The sequence below is a fragment of the Phocoena sinus genome, chromosome 1 (genome assembly GCF_008692025.1).
Source record: "Phocoena sinus isolate mPhoSin1 chromosome 1, mPhoSin1.pri, whole genome shotgun sequence".
NCBI classification, from domain to species: domain Eukaryota; kingdom Metazoa; phylum Chordata; class Mammalia; order Artiodactyla; family Phocoenidae; genus Phocoena; species Phocoena sinus.
In genome coordinates this window covers 26,524,749-26,538,524 of record NC_045763.1, presented here as the reverse complement: position 1 = coordinate 26,538,524, position 13,776 = coordinate 26,524,749, and the positions used below count along the sequence as shown (strand labels likewise).

Sequence of the window (13,776 nt, the reverse complement as noted above, 5' to 3'; positions counted from 1 at the left end):
CTTCTTCCCCGAGTCTTGGGGGGGGGCGGGGGAGGGGAGAGGAGCAGTGGAAAGGTGCCCCCCAGCCCCACCCTCGCACAGAGCACGCCACACACCGCCACCACCCGGCTGCAGGTACAGTTTATTCTTCACAACAGAGAAATACAAAGAGCAGAGGGTTTGGAATTCCTTTGTTTCTTGCCCCCTTTAGTGTCTTCCCCCACGTTTGACTTTTTTTGCTCCCCACCCCTTTCCTTCAATATAACGCACACTTCGTTCCTGAAGCCTTGAGGGGCACCTGCCCTCACCTCCCTGCCACCACGATGCAGACTGAGAAGCCAACAGACTGTTTTCTCTTTTTTAATAAGGTAACTAGTTCTAAATATGGTGGCCTGGAGGTCCCATAGAAAAAAGCAAAGGGGTGTTAACAGTATGTATAACAGCATATTTACAGGGTAGTAACATGCGGACAAAAAGCTACAATACTGAGTATCAGACGACGCCAGTCAAACAAAGGGGTGGGGGCGGGGCAGAGAACCCCGTGGGAAAAGAAACCCCAGGAGACGTTAAACTGGTAAATCAATGGCGAGTTAAGGCTTAAAAAGTGTATAAAAATAACACAGTTAATATTCAAAACGGAACTCCAGATACAGAATATATAGATGAGTTTCTGTCTAGTTTTCTTTTTTTTTTTTTCCCCAGGGGATGTAGGGGGGGCTTCTCCGGGCTCTGTACATGGTTCCTATATACACGGACACGCATGGCTTTCAGATTGGGGTGTGTCTGTGGGAGCTGAGGGCAGGGTCTGCTCCCGGGACCCTCCTCCCCGAGGATCCCTTCCCTGCCCAGGGGCTTAGGGCCTGGGCTGGGGATTCCCCTCCATGGCAGGGAAGACAAGTAACCCCTCCTTGGGCACTGCCCCATCTGGAGGAAATTCTGGAGAGGGGGGTCCTTGCCCCAGGCCCACTCCCTCCCCCTGCCCACAGTCTGGGATGGTGGGAGAGGTAGCCAATAGGTTTCTTGGCCAGCACCGAGGTAGACTGGGGTGGTCTTCAGGGCAGCAGGGGTGCCAGGTCTTACCCAGCCCACCCCACCCCGTTTCCCTGGGCCTGCACCCAGCCCAGCCAACACTGCACCCTTTGGTCCTGTGGACCTCCCGGCCCCTCTCATTTCGTCTCCTGAAGACTGGGTAGCCCTGGTAGCTGCCACATCCCTCTGCTCAGTGATGCCCAGGGCGCAGCTCTGGAGGCTCGAGCTGGCACCCAGGGGCAAGCGGCTCACTCCAGCTGCCTCCTGCCCCTCCCCCCTGGGGGCCCCCTTTGCAGTCCAGAAACCCAGGCTTGAGCCTTCCCCTCAAGACCTGAGGCCGTGGCAAGATAAGGTCCCACGCTGCCCTCTGGTTCTCTGTGTCCATCTGTCCGGTTCTGTGTCCATCTGTCCGGTTCTTTTAATTTCTCGGTCTTAGCAGCACCAACTTCTTGGCCAATAAATATCTTTTTTGTTATTTCCAAAACAAACTTAAAAAAAAAAAAAAAAAAAAAAAGAACAGTGAAGCAAGTGAAGGGTGGGGAACAAAAGGAAAACCCAGCAGAGAGGTTCAAAGTGCTCTGAGATCGTCTTTGGATGCCACCAGAACAGTCCAGAATCTTGCAGTTGGCCTGGCCGCACCCGGAGCTGGACCGGGCAGGGCTTCTGCGGCCCAGGCTTTCTGGAAGGTCAGGAAGGTCGTGAGAGAGCTCGGCTGCTCCTGGAGGGCCCCTGGAGGGAGTCGGGCCTGGTGCTGCCTGGGTCTGTGTCTGCCAGTGGGCAGGGCGGGGTGGCGCCTTGCGTCGGCTCAGATGAGGGAAATTCGCACCGGGATGCCGGGGGACTCCGTCCTCTGAGGCGAGTGATGGCTCACCAGGTGCTCCACCACCGTGTGTTTGGACATGTGCTTCATCAGGTAGGTCTCCTGTGGGCGGGGTGAGATTCAGAGCTTACAACCAACTGCTGGCAAGGGGTGCAGGGGGAGCTGCAGTTCCCACAAGCGGCCACTGGAGGGCTCCTTGGTAGGTGGGCCGGCTAGTGATGGACAGCCACAGCTTTGGGGGGTCAGACGGGCATCAGCATTGGTTCTAGGGATGCTGCATCTCTGCCAGCAGTGGGGGCTGGCTTATTTACCAGAGTCCGAGCCCACAGTGTGCTGACTAGAGAGCTGGCAGGCACCAGGCTCACCCCGCAGCAGTGCCCACCTAAAACTCCCTAGGGCCAGGCCAGCTGCCGTCTACCAACTGGCTGCAGTGGAGTCCTGTCCGATTGAGCATAGCTGCCCCCATATGGCTGGTTCTCCCAGTGGGGGCGAAGCGGTAGGCCTCAGTTGACCCTGGCTCTGCCATTTCTCAGCAGTGGAATGTTGGACAAGTCATCTTATCCCTCCAAGCCTCAGTTTCCTCCTCTGCAGGCAGGGACGGGGAAGGAACAACCTCAAAGGGTTGCTGTGGTGATGTGGGTAGAGCTCTTAGCATGCAGTAGGGTTGAGGGGACCACTGCTTCCCTAGTCTCTACATTTCGTTCTAGGTGGTGATGGGAGCCCCGGCCTCTGCACCCCCATGCTCCATCCTCCTTTGGGAAGAAGTGGGGCCTGATCTGATTGGTGACTTTGGGAAGCTTAAACTGGGCATGCTCACCGCATCCCGTGAGCACTGCCACAGACTCTGCTAAGTCTGACCTGAGGCACCCAAGACTGGGCAGGCGAGGTGACCCAAGGCTCACCTGCAGGCCCACAGGCTTTCACACTAAGGTGGTGCTCTGGTTCCCACCTGTCACTCCTTGGCCTCATACCTCAGCTTGCTCAGAATCCGGCAGAGGAAGCCCTCAAACGTGGTGGCAAAGCGCTATCAAACAACAGCGAAGGGCAGCAATCAGCAAAATCCAAACTAGGAAACTATTCTTCAATGAGTAAATCGCAAAGAAAAAAAAGGGAGTGGTGTTGAGGTGGGGTGGAGGACCAATAGTTTAAAGATATATTGACCCAGTGCAATGTAAGAATTTTATTTGGATCTTGATTAAAAAATAAAATTTCTAAGTAAATAAAATTATAAATTATGGCATCCATGAGACAAATGAAAATGTGAATACCACCTGGGTATTTGACGATATTAAGGACTACGGTGAATCATTTTAAGGTATTATAAAGGTACTGTGGCTAAGTTCAAAAAAGCAGTCTTTATGTTTAAAGACACAAAGTGAAAATTTTTCAGATGGAACAATGTGATGTCAATTTTACCTCAAAAAACAGGGATATGGAAGAGGCAGGATAGACTGATGCCAGGCTCTGGGGGCTGATGGGAACACGAGGGTTCACTATTCTAAAATGTTTCTTTTATGTATTAAAGTAGTTTAAAAGTCAATCCATTAATATATATTTTTTTAAAAAGGTAATTATTCTTGTTCTGTGGGGCCTCAAGCCAGGTGAGATATGACAGCCCCTTCCCCCCAGAGTTCAGATCCCCTCTAAGAACCATGGCTGTGACCGCTGGCGGCCCCTCCTCTAAGAGGGGACGCATATAGGAAGGTGCAAACCATGCGCCCCTCTCTAGCCAAAGTGAACTTTCAGAACTACCCTCCTGGACAGTCCCCTCCCCATGGTCCCCACTCCACCAGGAAAAACATCCAGGCTCCCTAACAGGGACCGACAGCCTCATGTGACCTAATTTTCCTTCAGTTCCCGGAACACACCACGATTGTTCCACGTCGGGGGTGTTTGCATTCCCTGTTCCCCTGCACGGGAAGTCCTTCCCGCTCCACTCGTCCTCATCTGGCCAATTACCTTCAAGGCTTCCTCTAAATGTTACTTCCTCATACACCTATCCCAACCCATCTCCCTTCCCCAACTCCATTTTGTCCTCCCTGCAGCTGCCTTTCAAAACATACGTTTCCCTTTTTTCCTTTACAGCAGTGGTTCTCAATCAGAGGCAATCCCCCCCCCCCCCCGCCCCAGCCCAGGGACATTTTGCAAAGTCTGGAGGCATTTTCAGGGAGGGGTTGCTAGTGGGTAGAGGCCAAGGATGTTGCTAAACATCCTATAACGCACAGGACAGCACCCCCTCGGCAAAGATGTCAACATGGGCTGAGGTTGAGAAAGCCTGCTTAGAGCAGTTACCACGATTTGTCATTACATATCCACTTGTGTGGTTACTTGTTTAATGTCTGTCTCCAGAAGTGGACTCTAACCTGCCTGGGGGCAAAGAATATGTCTGTTTGATTCATCCTGATTCCCAAGTGCCTGGCACAAGTGTTCAGCAAACACTGGGTGAATAAATCATTGTGTTAGCTAAGGTCTGTCAGGCGCTGACTCTGCCCAGCCAACAGCCCTAGAAGTTAAGAACTATTACCTCTTCCATTTTACAGATGAGGAAACTGAGGCTTGGGGATCAGTCTGGGTACACGTGGGGGTCTGTTAACCATAATATTTGGACACACATAGCCAGAAGGACACACAAAAGTGACTCACTTGGACTCCCTCTCTTGGGTGTGAAAGGCCCTTGTTTAGGAAAATTCCCATCCAGGGATGGAGGACTGGCACCTTTCTGGTCCTGTGTGGGCCTTTCCTGGGAAATGACGGTGGCTCTGGGCCAGGTCACTGTGCCACCTTGTGGGCATGACGGGCGTTGCAGCTTCCCCAGTGGGGAAAGGTCCTTCTCCCTCCCTGGCTCTGGGGAGCAGGTTGCCAGAGCCTCCCCGCCCACCACCCCACACTGCCTGGAAGAAACCACGTCTCCAGAAGCCAGGCGAGAGGCTGCCTGGGGAGAGGTCGGCCTGAGGCAGCCGAAAACAGAAGTGGAAAGCAGAAGCCCTGGCTCTGCCACTCACTGTGATCTTGGGAAGTCACTGCCCTTCTCTCAGCCTCAGTTTCCTCGTCTGGAAAATGGGAGCGTCAGTACAGGTCTGAGGAGGCCGGGGAGAGGGAGAGGCTCCCGGGGGCCCCGCACTCACCGAGGTGTAGGCCCGCCCGCACATGCTGCAGCAGTAGGCCTTGGCATGCTTGATGGCATGGGCCGAGAGGTGGATCTGCAGGGAGGCGGAGTCCGAGTAGGCCCGGTAGCAGTTGGGACACTTGTAGGGCTTGTCCTTGTTGTGCTGGCGCTGGTGAGACTGCGGGGAGCACAGCAGGGGTCGGGAGCTGGCTGGACTCCCCCAGCCCCACCCCCTCCTTAGGCTCCCCTGGGGAGGAGGGGCTGTGCACCTGGCTGAGGCAGGCCGGCACTCACCTGGAGGTTGGAGAGCTGAGTGAAAGCCTTTTCGCAGCCAGGATGTGGGCACTTGTAGGGTCTGTCGCCTGTGTGGATTCTGCAACAGGCAGCCCAGTGAGGTGGCATCCCTGACAGGTCCCCCAGGCCAGCTCCAGCCCCAAGCCCTCGGCTAGCCTGCACACCCCTCTGGCCCCCAAGCCTCCCAGGCTCCCCGCTCCACACACTCTCCCCAGAGTGAGCCCCAGGCAAGAGCTGGGTCTTCAAAGGCTACCCGCGTCCTTTCTTCTCTGGCCTCCCACAGCCATTCTGTGACCAGGGCCTCCACGCTCCCTCCCCACAGGGCCCCGCTGAACCCGGCCCTCCACCAGCACCCACTCAGACAGCCCGCCCAGGCCCCCAGCTAATCATGGCAGTCTTGCTTTGACGGCATTCTGCCCCTCTTCTAAAACAGCCACCTGCAGACCACCCACTGAAAAGGGCAGATTCACAGCTTCGCCAGGACCTTCGCTGCCCACCCTGCCTCTTTCTCTCAGGAAACATCACCCTCTAATTGGCCCCCCATTTCTATTTCCTGCCTCTTCCCCACATGGCTACCTGGTCACCCCAGCTACTGAGAGAATGCAGGACAGGGTGGCCCTGAAAGTCAGCCTCTGTGTCCTTCCTGTGAGCCCCTTTTTGTCCTCACACTGGCTCTACCATTTACTAGCTGGGTGACCTTGGTCAAATCACTGAGCCTCGGTTTCCTTATCTGCAAAATGGGTATAAAAATACAGTCCCTACTTCATTGGGCTTTGTGAAGATTCCATTAGATAATATGTGGAAGGGGCTTAGCCAAGTACTGGCACAGAGTCAGGGCTCCATCACCACTTGCCAGTATTACTATTATTCATTCATTTAACAATTGTTGTATCAGGCACCCGTGTGCCAGGCACCACCCTGGGTGCTTGGAACATATCTGTGAACAAAACAGAAAAAACCCACTGCCTTGTGGAAACAATGAGCATGAAATAAGTAAGTAAAGTGCGTGTAGAAGGTAATACGTGCTGTGAGAAGAAGCAGAGCAGGTGAGGGGGGTCGTGAGTGCACGGGGAGGGTACAAGGTTAAATAGGGTGGTCGGGGTCCTCACTGAGAAGGAGACTTGGGAGCAGTGACTTGCAGGCTGATGGCCGGGCTTTCTGCTGGCTGTTGCGGCTTGTGCTGGTCCAGCAGCCAGGTGAGGATGGAGGAGGACCGGGATGGGGTGTAGAAACGGGGCTGGGGAGCGAGGCGCACACACCGGGACGGGAGGCCCTCCCTGCTGTCCTGGGCTTGTCTTCAGTCACCTGCTCTGGCAAACCCTGTGCCAAGCAGGTAGGTAATGAAATGCAGACTGGACCTGAAACTCTTTTGCCTAAGCTGCCCATCAGCATTAGGTGGAGGGAGAGTCCAGCTCTGACCACCCGGTCTGGCTCCTTCCCTAAAGCCACAGCCCGCCCTGGGTTTGCTCCGCCCATCAACAGACTCGTCAGACAAACTAAGGTCCCCCAGGCCAGGCCCCATGCTGGCCAGGCTGTAATAAAGAACACTCCCTGCCGTCAGTAAGCCCACGACCTTGACTGCCCACTGTGAACAGTGACAGTCTGAATTCCCTAGTGTGCCATTTGAAGCCCTTCACGTGTGGTTCGGCCTCACCTCCCTGCTCCTGCACCCTGCGTCCTGGTCAGAGGACCATTTCTCATCTGGCAACCACGGCTGATTGATGCTTCTGCCCGCCACCCCTGTGCCCTGGCTGCATCCTCAGCAGCGAGGCCGCCCCTCCTCTGTCTCCTCTACTAGACGGAGAACCCCAAAGGCAGAGACGGCTCATCTCAGGCTGCACGGAGACAGGCCAGGTGGAAATGGGCTGGCCCAGTTCTGAGGAACCCTATTCTACCTGCACATTTGGGGGTGTCACGTGTTTGGGGACATCATCCCAGGCTACTGCACCCCATCTCTACAACAGAAGGACCTTAAGGGTCATCTGGACCGGCTCCGCCTGCCGCCAGAATCCCTCCATTTCATCCCATCCTCATTCCCCTCCAGGGCTGTGGAACTCGGTGGCAGAGGGGACCGAGGGACCCCAGAACATCTGCTGATTTTGTTTTAAATTCCACAACGCCCACCCCAGAATCCTCGCCTCCCACTGCTGCCCAAGTCATCCCTCTTCCCTGCCCCAAGGCTCCAGGCCCACCACCTCCCTCCACGCCCCCCGCCCCAGCATTCCAAGTCCCTTCCTACCTTCCGTCTGGTATCCAGGCTGATCCTCTCCCAGGCACACTCTTCCCCCAGCTAATGCCTAGCTAAAACCCAGACTCATGTTCTCAGTATAAAAGCCCCTTGATCGTGGCAGCCTTTCCTGACCCTCCAGACTAGACCTGGCCCCTGCAGCCCACCCCTGAGCAGAAGTCTGTGTGTGGGCACATATTTTGTCAATGTCTAGTCACTGTTTTCTAAGCTGCTTCCCTCCTTGAGAGCAAGATGCCCTTGGTCTCGTTCACCACCATCGTCCCAGGGCCTGGCACAGGCTCAGCAAAGAGGACTCGGTACATAGGAAGGTGAGTTCTTTCCTCCTGAAGTCAGTTACTGACAATAGTAATATGTTCCACATAATCAACAACGCCCATTCCTCAAGGGTATTTCACAAGTGTTTGTTGACTGACCGATGGATGGTTCTACAGGGACATCAGACCCTACCTCAGGACCTTGCTCCTCTGGCCTCCTCCCCAAGTGCCACAGCTGCCCAGCCTCCTTCTTGGACTCCCGGCCTCAGCCTCTCCCCTCCACCACAGCAGCAGCGCAGGGACCTGACCTTGTCATGGTCTCCCCTACTGTCTCCCCCTTCTCCAGGACAGAATCCAAATCCACACCCCCCAGCAAGTCTCTGAGCCTTTGCTCGTGCCGTTCCTCCTGCTGGGAACACCATTCCCATCTCTCATGAGAGAGGGCTATGGACCCTTCAACCCTTGACTCCGATTATCCTCCCCAACCTCCATTACATACCTCCCCCTTTCACGGAAGTTTTCACATCCACCAGCCTCCCGGTGCATGGTGGGAGTTCCTTTGGCCCAGAGCCAGCCTCTGACCACTGATCTGTCATTATGCATGGCAGCCAGCACTGGGCCTCAGGATGGCTTCAGGGAGCAAAGTTTCCCCCTGATAACTGGCCCCTGAGCTCTTCACCCCTGAATTTCAAGTCAAGGCCAAGCCCTCAATCCCAACATCAGAGTCCTCTCTTTGCAGGGCATCTCCCCACTAGGCGGGCAGCCAGGCCTGACTCCCACATCTGTAGTGATGGGGAGCTCCCCACCAATTCCAGGCGCAGGGAAGCTGAGCTGAAATGGGGGCCCCTGGGCTGCTCCTTCACCCCCACTGTCCCAGCCCCACCCCGGGGCCCCGAAGACTAGCCCTGCTCTCCTGCCTGGACCTCGCTCCCACCTGAGTTTCTTCTGCAGCCAACATCCCCAGCCCCCTCCCTCCTCCAAGGCAGGGCTGCTCCTCGGCGCTCTGGCTCACATCTCGCTTCTGCCTCCTCTTATTGGTGTGGCCTTGGCCAAGCAACTGTGCCTCCCGAGCCCCAGTTTCCTCACCTCTAAAACGGGGATAATAATAAGGACTGTAAGGACTGTAACTTACTGAAAGGGCGTTCCTAAGACAGTTTCACAGTGTTAGTTTTGTTTTGGTTTGGTTTTTTTTGGCTGCACCGCACGGCTCACGGGATCTTAATTTCCCGACCAGGGATTGAACCCGCACCCTCAGTAGTGAAAGCGCGGAATCCTAACCGCTAGACCGCCAGGGAAGTCCCCCCAGTGTTAGTTTTTAATACACTCGTGTCTCTTTAAGACAAACAATTTATGAAAAACACAAAGGGGGAATTTATTCAATGTTTAAATAAAATTATCGAGGATTCATTAGTTATCATTTATCCTTTATTTTCCAGGTTATAAGTGGCACGTTATAGTGAATGGCTTCAGTCCCACTGTGCTTTGTAACTAAAACGGTGGTAGATGTGACAGTGGACCTTCCTCAAGATGGCTGCCTCTCCGTGGCACTTTTCAGATTTGTTATTTCAGATTTGTAAGGACTTCACGGACACCTCATATGTAAATATCTTACGCAGGGCTGGGCACTTAGGAGCTCTCTGACAACGAACAGTTGTTGCTAGGATGTTATCACCATCACTATCATCACACTTGAGAAAACCTACCCCTGTCACAATTATCACCACACATGTACACAACATCGCACAGCCAGGAGAAGGAAAACACAGGCAAAAACCACTGAATAAACCAACAAATCCAGGGTCACTTTGTCTAGCATACGTTCCCCAAACAGGTAAAACGTTGAGCCCTTTCTTATACCTTACTAACTCCTTCATAAAACAGGGTTATCCCCTGACTTCGGCCTCGTGATATCTACAGATGTGTGATCTCATCCAGATGCTAACTGCACGAGACTACTGCTGTAGCTCTACCGTGAACAGACTCACTACAAATTCCTGTTACTTTTCCCCTTAAATACACGTATTTATAATTTACAGGGCCGATCCTTCTGAAGTCTGGATTTCTGCAAGCACTTTGCAAGTCACCTGCTTTTCTTGTCTTGTTGCCTTCCGTTCACAGACAGAGGTCCCACCAAGATGCTCCAGAACTGCCAGCGCCGTTCAACTACATGAACCGTCACATGCTGCCAGGCACATCTGTCTCAACTCCCAGGCGGGATCCTGCTCAACCTGCTTCTAGCTCTATTTTTATTACTTGACCGGGGCTGGTTCTGTTTTGACATGACCTTCTTTTACCCCCTTTATTATTGGCATAACGTTGAGAAGATGGATTTGATTATAAGCCCTGTCTGGTTCTCTATCAAGGGGCAAAGAACAGGAGTCTCTGTGGAATGGGAGAAAAGCAACCTGGAATCTGGTTGCTTCTTTATGTTTGGCTTTTTTTGGTTTGTTTGTCTTAAGGATTCTGGGACTTGCGGGCACTAGGGACACCAGGTTCTTTGTCACTGGGTTAGGACACGCTAGTTTAATTTTATATACGCCACTGCATAATGACTAATAATTTGTCTCTAAATGTTGATAGGACCCTCTTATGTTGCTTGTTTGGTTTCCAACCGCTATGAACTCAAATCACTCAAAAGAAAAAAATAGAGGGAGAAAAAAATGGTGCCCTCAGGAACAGAGAGCAATCCCTGAACAAGGAACATTCTGACAAAACACTCTCCCCTTGGGCTTCCCTGGTGGCGCAGTGCTTAGGAATCTGCCTGCCAATGCAGGGGACACGGGTTCACGCCCTAGCCCGGGAAGATTCCACATGCCTCGCAGCAACTAAGCCTGTGCGCCACAACTACTGAGCACGCGTGCCACAACTACTGAAGCCTGCATGCCTAGACCCCGTGCTCCGCAACAAGAGAAGCCCCACTTGCTGCAACTAGAGAAAGCCCGCGCACAGCAACGAAGATCCAACACAGCCAAAAATAATACATAAATTAAATAAATAAATTTAAAAACACTCTCCCCTCAAGAGCCTATTAATTTTTTCTTGCTTCTTTGGTTATGGTCTTAAATAGTATTTTCAAACAAATGTCTACTTCTGAAAACACTGGGATTCTTACTAATTATTACTTGCTACTGTGCTTATTTCCTACCAGACTGATGCTCCTGTTCTGCCTACTCTACCAACTTTGTGCTACAGCCTTTCTCAAACCCAGGCCCCACCTTCAGAATAATAAAATATCAAGGGAACTTTTACACCGAGATGTGCTTGGAGTTTCCAGCTGGCCACTGGGCAACACCAAAGATTCGCTCCCCCACTTTATAAAAGCTCCCAGTGAGGGCATGTTTTGTATTCTCCACATCTGAATTAGCCAAACACTAGAATGAGAGCTGGCCTATGAAGTGTCTAGCATAAGAAAGTTGGCAGATCAAAAGAAAAGAAGCTCAATCTCCCTGAGTTAATTTTATGTGTGTGTATATATGTAATTACATATAATTCACATAAATATAATATAGAGTAATATCATATATAATATATAATTGCATATAATATATATATGTATACTTTTTAAGATGGATGGAAAAAACCTAACAACTTGTTTTCATGTACAGAGACTAGTACCATTAATATCCACAGAGAAATGTCTTTAAAAAGATTTTTTTTCTAGATTTAACTATGCTTTTTAGTGCCAATCATAACACATGCTTTATGAGATCAATTAAAAGACCGTGACAATGTGTCAACACCCCTGCTGCCTATAATATGCTCTGAATCTGAACAACTGATCATACATTATACCTTAATAGAGGCCTCTATTCTCCATTCTGATACTGTTGGTTATATAATAAATGGCCCAGAGTCATTTAGTCTTCTCAACAGGTCTGGTTCCCTCCCTCACACTTGCCTCAAGGCCTGTGCTTCAGGTCAGAGATTGAGTCTTCTGAAAGAAACATCAAGAGCTGACGGCCTCAGTAGAGGGCTGTACCAGTGCACCTGGCTCTTTACGCTTTGGGAAGAGACATGGGGCACAAGCTTCCAAGATGACCCATCACCATGACCAGACACTGCGCAAGGCCAAAGCAGGAACCAAGTCTTTAGTCCAGAAGCAGACAACTTTGCAGAGCGGACTAACTTCCCCAAGACTGAGGAACAGGAATTATGACCTAGGACTGCATGAAAGTGATTTAATTGTGGTTAATGTTCTATTTTCTAATGGGCATGTGAGAAAACCCCCCTTTTTTTTTTCTTTGATCTATCCCTAATCTTCAATTTAGGAGGCTATATTTGAACAAACTGGAATAGGATATTCCTTAAATGGTGTCTTGCTCCAGCTAACCCTTTAGAATTTGGGGGCGGGGGGCGCACAGCAGGAGGACTATACAGATTTAACATAGATATAAACTAATGAATTATCAAGGAAATTTTAAAATAATGGTCCTATTGAAAAAACACTATTGGCCTTGTCTACAAAACTACTCAGAACAATTGCTAAAAAATATTCAAAGTGCCTTTACTGAGACCTTTTCCTCTTTATGACCATTAGTTTCTGTAAATAGGTTCACTAAGAATCTGTCCTCCTTCCTAACAGGATATAATTGGGTAAATCAAATTTGTAACCATGACCATGCCAGAAATGTCACATTTAACGACAAATTTGATTTAATTAGGCATGATAAGCCTGATAGTAAGAAACAAGGCCTGTACTTTGTAAGTGGGAATGTAGCCTCCCCAGGCTTCCAGGAAACTGAACTGAATCTACTCCATGGCTTGTGGAATCCTTGCCTTTAAGGTTATGGGAAAAGTCATTCCTGCTTAGCCCAGAAACACTGACAAACTTGGAATTCTCCGAAAAGACGGTACCCTTCCCATTACAGGTTGTATAGGCACAACCTGACGAGAGGTGAAATGGGTGGATCTTAGACAGGAACTTAGATAGATCTTAGATTAGATAATATGATAAGAAGAATTTTTTTCACACATACACAGATTAAAATTATGACCTGGGGGCTTTACAAAATCTCCTGACAGAAGTTAACTCTCAAACCCTGGGGTCGCATGCTCTAATTTTAGTAACCACACAACCAGGAGTACACTGTTCATTGATCAGCACCTCATTACACACACCTATGTCCATAAAACTAGCCAAACGTCAAAAAATAAATTCATGACAAAATCAGAAAATTTCTGAAACAAATCTACGTGGTCAAATCCACGCCTCAGGAGGCATGGGGACGAGAAAAGCAGACTGATGCCACCCTGCCCGCTATCCTGTCATTTGTTCCTTACTATCAAACCTACTGATCATGCCCCAAAGTCAAGAGAAACAGACAAAACATCTTGCCCCCTGGGATAAAGCAAACAAAGACAATGGAGAGAAATGAATAAATAACAACACCACAAAACAAAACCTAAGGTCCCTGTGTCTAGCCTTAGTGCCCCAAATAAAGAAAACCTTGAGCACTTTCTGTGAGTTACAGACTCCACAGCAAAAACAATTTTATCCCCGCCAGTGCTGATACTGGCAGACACACAGCCGTGCTTATAGATGAGAACCATCATGTGAGAAAACGGCTGTGTTTCTTCCCCTCTGAAGAGATGAATTGTAATTTGATAACCTTTACTTTATTTAAATACCTATGGTATTTTTATTTGGCGAGCCAGTCTTTCTGATGTCTCTACTCCCCTGCAAAAACCTCTTTCCTTAAAGCATGTCTATCTCTGAATCCCCCGTTCATGCTTTCGACTAGACTGTACACCCTAAGAGGGCAGGAATCTGTGTCTGTTTTGTTCAGTGCTGTATCCCCAGGACCTAGGGGCGCGTCTGGCATACATATTTACAATTCACCTCTTGTACATACTTGTTAAATGGATGAATCATATGCCCTGTAAAAGCCAGTTCTATTTATTCCACAAATATTAAACACATGCCTCAATGTTTATTATGTGCCACCCACTGGGGATGTGGAAACGGAGGAGACCAAGCCCTCGCCTTCAAGAACCCTCAATATATTGGGGGTGGTGGGCAAATAACCAGGCAAGTAGTAGACAGTCT

At 50.5% G+C, this 13,776-nt stretch overlaps 1 protein-coding gene and 1 pseudogene across 5 annotated transcripts in view; both read right to left on the bottom strand.

Annotated features, from left to right (window-relative positions):
• Positions 1-104: 104 nt before the first annotated feature.
• Positions 105-1,180, bottom strand: LOC116757990 (annotated as a pseudogene).
• ZNF362 (zinc finger protein 362) overlaps positions 324-13,776 on the bottom strand; it is a 37,740-nt gene continuing 24,287 nt past the window's right edge. For 2 of the 5 annotated variants that reach the window (XM_032640529.1, XM_032640514.1), the window contains exons 6-8: positions 5,229-5,307; positions 4,954-5,112; positions 327-1,930 (exon numbers count right to left, since the gene is read on the bottom strand). In XM_032640529.1, coding sequence (XP_032496420.1) covers positions 1,814-1,930; positions 4,954-5,112; positions 5,229-5,307 — 355 coding nt within the window. In that variant the 3' untranslated portion in view covers positions 327-1,813. Of the gene's footprint in view, positions 1,931-2,799; positions 2,853-4,830; positions 4,879-4,953; positions 5,113-5,228; positions 5,308-13,776 lie in introns of all 5 variants that reach the window. The other 3 variants (XM_032640538.1, XM_032640546.1, XM_032640521.1) reach the window with 3 other exon arrangements.